The sequence below is a fragment of the Ursus americanus genome, chromosome 9, assembly GCF_024610735.1.
Source record: "Ursus americanus isolate L20-20 chromosome 9, mUrsAme1.1.p, whole genome shotgun sequence".
Taxonomy (NCBI): domain Eukaryota; kingdom Metazoa; phylum Chordata; class Mammalia; order Carnivora; family Ursidae; genus Ursus; species Ursus americanus.
The window spans coordinates 37,629,144-37,636,367 of NC_142135.1; the positions used below are offsets into that span (position 1 = coordinate 37,629,144).

The window sequence follows — 7,224 nt, forward strand, 5'->3', positions numbered from 1 at the left end:
GCTGCCAGAGGCAAGAGGTGGGAGGTCAGAGAAATGGGTAAAGGGAGTCAAAAGGTAAAAAGGGAAAATAAATAAATAAATACAGTGCATTACTGACCAACAAAAAACAAAACAGTCTTACACTGGGGGGAAAAAAACTGCTTTCATCTTATCACCCTTGCTCGTAATTCTTCAATGCCTCCCCACTACCTGCAGAATAAAATCCAAAGTCTATAACCTAGTATTTCAGTCTTTTACAATCTAGCACAGCAGGGAAAACACTAGGTAATAAGGATTATGTAAGTCCTGTGTAGTAGTTCATGTCTTGCCCCGGACTTAGGAGTTAAGTCATAGAATCTGAGATCTAAAAAGAAAGCCATCTTAAATGAGCATAGGACCACCTATAGCACCTGACCCCAGGGTTGCTTTAAGGTTTAAATAAGAATAAATGGGAAAGCCCACTAAAAACGATCAATCATTCTACAAATACAAGCTGTCAGTTTTACTATCCAGTATTATCACCCAGACAAAAAAAATCAGTATTTATCGCACCATAATTCTCAGGATACAAAGAGAATCCATCAGGCTTGGGTACACAAGCATACTGGGACTTTCAAAGTGAACCAGTTGGTTATTTGAAACGTCAGGTCGTAAAGCTAATGAAACCAGCTACTCTGACCTCTTTCATCCTTTATAATCTGATATATGGCCGACTACCTTATGAATAGGGTACAAATACAAAGAGGCGTTCAGTACGTATTTGCTCAATGACGAAGTGCCTAAAACACGCTTAGATGAAGATGATAAGGATGACATACACTAAGGAATACTCATCTCAGGTGTCAAGTTCAGATGCATTCAACCACCAGCACCCCCTTTTAAAACACTCTAAGAAAATCACGTGGTAAAACAATGAAAGAAATTACAAAGGAAAAACTTTTGCTTGAGTATGTCAGAAGTCAGGTCCTGGTGGTAAAACCTACTCCATAAGAAAAGGGGGCTTCAGCCTGAGGAGGAGTAAGCATTGTTACTGCCGCCTCCTCCCCAACAGCCTCGGATTCTCTGGGAAATGACTCATCCCTCTGCTCTCAAACAACTGGTGTTTTGAGCAAAGTTAATCCCATCCCCAGCTGGCATCTCTCTGGAATCAATAGTTCAAGGTCAGGCGACTATCCCAGACCTAAATTCATCTGACCTGTTTGGTTCGGGGGTGGACAGGTAACTTAGGTTTGTCAAATCAGAATGAATCTCGGGATTTTTGCAATGAAAAAGAGGTAATCCAAAAAGGAAGGTGTGGGAGGGGGAAAGACGTGTCAGAAACCACTGAACTAGCTGTTTAAGCCAATTGAAATTGGCTTACAACATGCGGGTCATGGAATACAGAGACTTCCCTAGGACAGAGAGCCAAAGTTTTTAGGAGTAGGCTAACAAGTTCATATTTGTGTCTGAGAAAAATACTTCCAGGAACTGCATCTATAACAAACTAAAAAAAAAAAAAAAACAAACAAAGTTGTTAATGGCAAAGCTAGAAAAACAGAGAGACTACTAGAATAGCCAAGTGAGTGCTAATGGGAGCCTAAATGAGGCAAATGATAGCAAGAAGAAGAAAGGGCAGAACAAGGAGGTAATCAGGAGGTAGAACGAGAATCAATAGGACATGGGACACGGAATCACGGAGGAATCACGGAAGAGATCGCGGTGGCAGGAGAAACAAGTGTGCAGCCGAGGAGTCTAGACAGATGGTGAGAGACAGACTAGAGCACGGGCGAACCTGGGGAGGAAGTTAATGGATTCGGGTTTAGAATAGGAAGTTTGGATGAAGAAAGAGTGGAAACCCCAGAAGACTACACAGCAATCACGCTGCACTTCTTTGATATCATGATCCCTCCGGAAACCAGGACAAGTCAGTCTTCACTCCCTGTGAAGATGGATAATCATCTTACTGTCTCTCCGAAAACGTTTATAGTTATTAAAGGTTATGTAATAATTCAACTTCTTTTTAGGGTAAGCGGTTAAACTGCCTTTTAAAATTAACAAATAGGGGTGCCTGGGTGGCTCAGTCCGTGGGCGTCTGCCTTCGGCTTGGGTCCTGATCCCGGGGTCCTGGGATCGACCCCAGAGTCAGGCTCCCTGCTCAGCGGAGACCTGCTTCTCCCTCCCCCCACTCCCCACTCCCCCTGCTTCTCCCTCTCCCCACTCCCCCTGCTTGTGTTCCCTCTCTCGCTGTCTCTGTCAAATAAATAAAATCTTTTAAAAATAAATAAATAGGGGCGCCTGGGTGGCTCAGTCGTTAAGCGTCTGCCTTCGGCTCAGGGCGTGATCCCAGCGTTCTGGGTTCGAGCCCCACATCAGGCTCCTCCGCTGGAAGCCTGCCTCTTTCTCTCCCACTCCCCCTGCTTGTGTTCCCTCTCTCGCTGGCTGTCTCTCCCTCTGTCAAATAAATAAATAAAATCTTAAAAAAAAAAAAAAAAAAAAAAAATAAATAAATAAATAAAATAAACAAATACAAACCTGTACCTCACACTGTAACACAAAATTAGAGGTGGATCACAGATGTAAATATAAAAGTCAAAGCCATAAAGCTTCAGAAGAAAATATGAGAGTATCTTCACAATCTGGGGGTAGGCAAAGGTTTCTTAGAGTACACAAAGTACTAACCAGAAAAGAAAAAACTGACACATCGAACTTTAAAATTTAGAACTTCTGTTCATCGGGGTACCTGGGTGGCTTGGTCAGTTAAGTGTCTGCCTTTGGCTCAGGTCATGATCTCGGGGTCCTGGGATCAAGCCCCAACTTAGGCTCCCTGCTTAGTGGGGAGCCTGCATCTCCCTCTCTCACTGCCCCCCCCCTCTAGTGCAGCTCTCCCTCTGTCTCAAAACAACAACAAACTTTTATCAAAATATACCATTAAGAAAATGGGTAGATAGCCACATGCTGGGAGAAAACATTCACAAAACGGATCTTTAACAGAAGACCAGAACCCAAAATATAAAAAGAGCTCTTAAAAATCACTAAGAAAAAAAAAGATAAAATCTAATTTTAAAATGGGCAATAAACAGCACTTCACAAAGGAAGCTATATGACCGGCCAATGAGCAAAGATAAACTGTTCCACATCATTAGTCATAAGCGAAACGCAAACACTAAAGCTACCACGAGCTACAACTACACACCCACCAAACTGGCTGCAATTAAAATGACTGACCACACCAAATGCTGACAAGGACGTGGTACAGCGGGAACTTCGTATGTTCCTGGTTGGAGTATAAAATGGCAGAACCACTTTGGAAAACTGCTTGGCAGTTTCTTACAAAGCTAAACTTACTTCTCCCCAATAACCAGCAATTCCACTGCTAGGTTATTTACTCCAGAGAAATAAAAACACATGTCCACAAAAAGTCTTGTGCAAGAGGGGCGCCTGGTGGCTGTCAGTTAAGTGGCTGCCTGCGGCTCAGCTCATGATCTCTGGGTCCTGGGATGGAGCCTCGCATCCAGCTTCCTGCTCAGCAGTGAGACTGCTACTCTCTCTCTCTCTCTGCCCCTCCCCCTGCTCGCTTTTCTCTCTCTCAAATAAATAAATAAAACCTTAAAGAAAAGTCTTGTTCAAGAATGTTCAGAGCTTTACCCATAATAGCCCCAAACTGGAAATAATCCAAATGTCCATCATCTGGCAAATGGATAATAAATTGTGATTTATTCATACAATAAAATAATACTCAGCAATATAAAGCATCAAGCTATTGATATACTTCAATTAACATGAATGAATTTAAAAGATGTTAATGCTAAGTGAAAGAAGCCAGATACAAAAGAATACATACAGTATAATTCCATTTATAGGAATAGGTAAAACTCTCCTTTAGGGTGAGGTGAAGGGGTGGCAGGGATTAACTGGGAAGACACACAAGGAACTTTGTGGGGTTTTGGAAACGTTTTCTTGGTGTGTGGCACAAAGTGCATGCATTTGTCAACTCAATGAACTGTACACTTCTGTGGATTTCACTGTATGTAAATTATGCCTCATTAAAATAAAAAGAAAACAAAAAATGATCTCTAATATAAATACCTATAATCAATATGCTTTATTACTGGACCAAAGGAAACCTTTGTTATTCTAAGGCAAAAACAAAACACGCCCACAACTTTTAAAAGGTAAAAACAAGTGGAAACGAGGCGACTAAAACATCACACGGACCACAAACCAACCGTGGGACTGTATGCAAATCACTTAAGCTCTCTTGGCCTCTATTTTCTCATCTATAAAACAGGGTTTAGAAAATTTACCTTCACCAGGAATACGTAAAAATTAAGCGTATGCAAAGTATCTGGTATAGTACCTGGCACACAGGGCCTTAGTAAATGGTGGGGTAGGAAACAACAATTAGAAAATGCATAGAGGGGCGCCTGGGTGGCACAACAGTTAAGCTTCTGCCTTCGGCTCAGGGCGTGATCCCGGCGTTGTGGGATCGAGCCCCACATCAGGCTCCTCTGCTATGAGCCTGCTTCTTCCTCTCCCACTCCCCCTGCTTGTGTTCCCTCTCTCGCTGACTGTCTCTATCTCTGTTGAATAAATAAATAAAATCTTTAAAAAAAAAAAAAGAAAAGAAAAGAAAATGCATAGAAAGGAGCCACTTTACCTTTCTGGTGTAATAGGCAATTATTTATTAAATTTAAAGTGTATTTGAGTATCTCCCGATAGCCCTACCCTTTTTTCAGAAAAACTCTCCCCCTGTCTGACCTGACCCTATGGCATCCAGATGCTGGTGGGGTGAGAGGCAAAGGTGCCTTACTCATCTTAAAAATGTTCATGTGAAACAAAGTTCTAGATAACCAAATTATATGTAAAGGTATGAGTGAAATTCACAAGTCTAAATTGTTTTGCAAAATGCAAGAGTTTTTATGAAGAGTATCAGTACTAAAGCCAGGCTTCCCATTTATTAGGTTTACCTAAGGTAGCATTCTTACATCTGTTCGAAAGCTAATTATCTTTCAAAAGGCCATGCTGTTTGCAAATGCTACAACACGAACAGCAATAACTACTTTCCACAAAAAGCATGTTCAAACAGTAGACAAAGCATGCAGAGTACTCTCCTTTTATCACACCAATGCTGTCTGGTTGGATTACAGCCAACAACAGGGCTCAAGCAGATTTATCTTTCCTGTAGACCGTGTAAGTACATTTGCCTAATGCAGTGCCCTAGATTTTACAAATGACATTTGCTGGTGTACTTGCAAGTCTGCAGTTTTGAACATTTTCAAGGAGGACACAAAACATTTATATACAATAGTCTGTCTTGACCATCAATAAAAGCCCTATTTTGAGGCCACCTACTCTCCTTTTGCTGTAATTTGAAATTTCGGTAAAGCATTTCTTGGCTTTTAGCGAAGTCCATGTTGAGCCAAGATGCTGATCTTCTATCTGCAGACTGCACAGAAAGAATCCACACATACCAAAGATCCGTTTGAAAGCTTTTAAGGCCAAAAAAACGTCTATTGTGTGCCTGTGATAGGCACTGACTAAAGGAAACTTGAAACTATAAATAGCGCAGAGAACACCATACGCCTGGGGGAAAATGTTTTGCTTAAAATGGCACGACGACACAATTTGACACTATGTCCACATTATATCGAAAAAGTGAGTATGAACCAAGAAAGCTCTGATAATTAAGCAGCGTTTATTCTCACTAAAAAGTTCAATATGCCATCTTAGTACCATTATTTCCTCAGGATGCAGTGGTATTCACTGCACAGTGGCTCGGGTCTAACTCTCCATCATGATGTCACAAAACCCGAAATGCAACGGAATCCGACTCAAGAGTTGGTGCAGTCCAGGGGTGCCAACAATCAACCTGGAGCAGGCTCAGGGCCAGAAAGACTCCATCAGGTTTCCTCACTGCCCCTGATAATCACTGCTCCCCATACAAACAAGTTCTTAAAAGCTCCAACCTAAAAACAGAAAAAAAATCAGATTCGCTGGCGGTGTCTGCTAAGAAAGGTACAGGGATCACCTGTCAATGGACAGGAAAGTAAGTGGGTGTAAAATGGCTTCCCCGGGCGGACTGGAACGCAGTAAATCACAAGCAAATCCCTTCCTAGAGTAACGGCTCTGCAGGAGACGTGTGGAGGGACTCATGCACGGAGCGTGCCAAGAACCCCCCAACCGTTCCTCCTCGGGACCCGAACGCGCGCAGGAGACCACACAGCAAAGCCGAGGCCAGATGCGGGCAGGAAGCAGGGGCATGCCCGGGCTGCCAGCCCGACCGCAGGGTGCCAGAATGCGCTCTGCCACCCCAACGACCCTGTCGCGAACCGTCAAAACACAAAGCCCAACGGGTGGGGAGAAGAAAGAAAGGAATGGAAAACACGTGGTCCTCAGTTCCCCTGGGGGCTCCCGGGCCACCAGGTGCACTGCTACCGGAAGCGGCGGACTCGGCCGCGGCCGCAGCCGCAGCGCACACCGCCCCCGACTCCGGGCCCTGGCCGGACCCCCGCCACACGTTGGCCGAGCCGGGGATCGCGGACAGGCTCACGGAGAGAATTAAGTTTCTAATAATACAACTTTAGGCGGATTAGCGCCGGCGTCGCCCAACACCGAGGCCGCACTTTGGAGGGGTAGGGGTGCAGGGCGCAGCGGGCGCGCGGACTGGGGTCCGGGGTTGGGGGGGGAGGCTCGCGGCGCTGGCGCCTCCTCCCCCGCAGGTGCGCCCCCCCATCGCCGCGCTCACCAGGTACCAGACGCCGAGCAGGATGGTGCCGGTGCGGACATGGCAGCACAGGCAGCAGCTGTTGGAGTAGAACCGCGTCCAGGGCGCGACCATCTTCATCGCTCGGGCCGCGGGCGCCGTGGCGCGAGCGCGCGCCCAAGTTTGCAGGAGCGTCGGTCGCGTCGCTCGGGGCTCCTTGCGCGGCTGCTGCCGGCTCTCCCGCCGCTCCCGCTGCCGCTGCCGGCCCCGCTCTCCCGCTCACCCGCTCGCCAGTGGCCCCGGCTCCGCGCCTCAGCCGAGAGCTCCGAGCGGCTACTACGGCCGGACCCTGCGCTCCGAAGGCGGCAGGAGGAGGAGGAGGAGCGGGGCGGGGGGAGGCGGGGGCGGGCCACGTGACCCGCGCCTGGGCCAGTGATGTCACCGCGGGCTCCAGCCAGCTGCAGGCGCCGCCGGCCTGGGGTAGATAAATCAATCTTCCTGCCCCGGGGCCGGGGTCGGCCCGGAGCAGGCCCGCCGTGGAGTTCCGGGCCTCCCTCTCTTTC

At 46.5% G+C, this 7,224-nt stretch overlaps 1 protein-coding gene across 1 annotated transcript in view; it reads right to left on the reverse strand.

Moving 5' to 3' along the window:
* Positions 1 to 6,954, reverse strand: part of LAPTM4B (lysosomal protein transmembrane 4 beta) — a 70,227-nt gene extending 63,273 nt beyond the window's left edge. The window contains exon 1 of the mRNA XM_045805893.2: positions 6,704 to 6,954. Within this exon, the coding sequence (XP_045661849.1) occupies positions 6,704 to 6,802 (99 nt within the window). The 5' untranslated portion in view covers positions 6,803 to 6,954. The remainder of the gene's footprint in view (positions 1 to 6,703) is intronic.
* Positions 6,955 to 7,224: the final 270 nt, after the last annotated feature.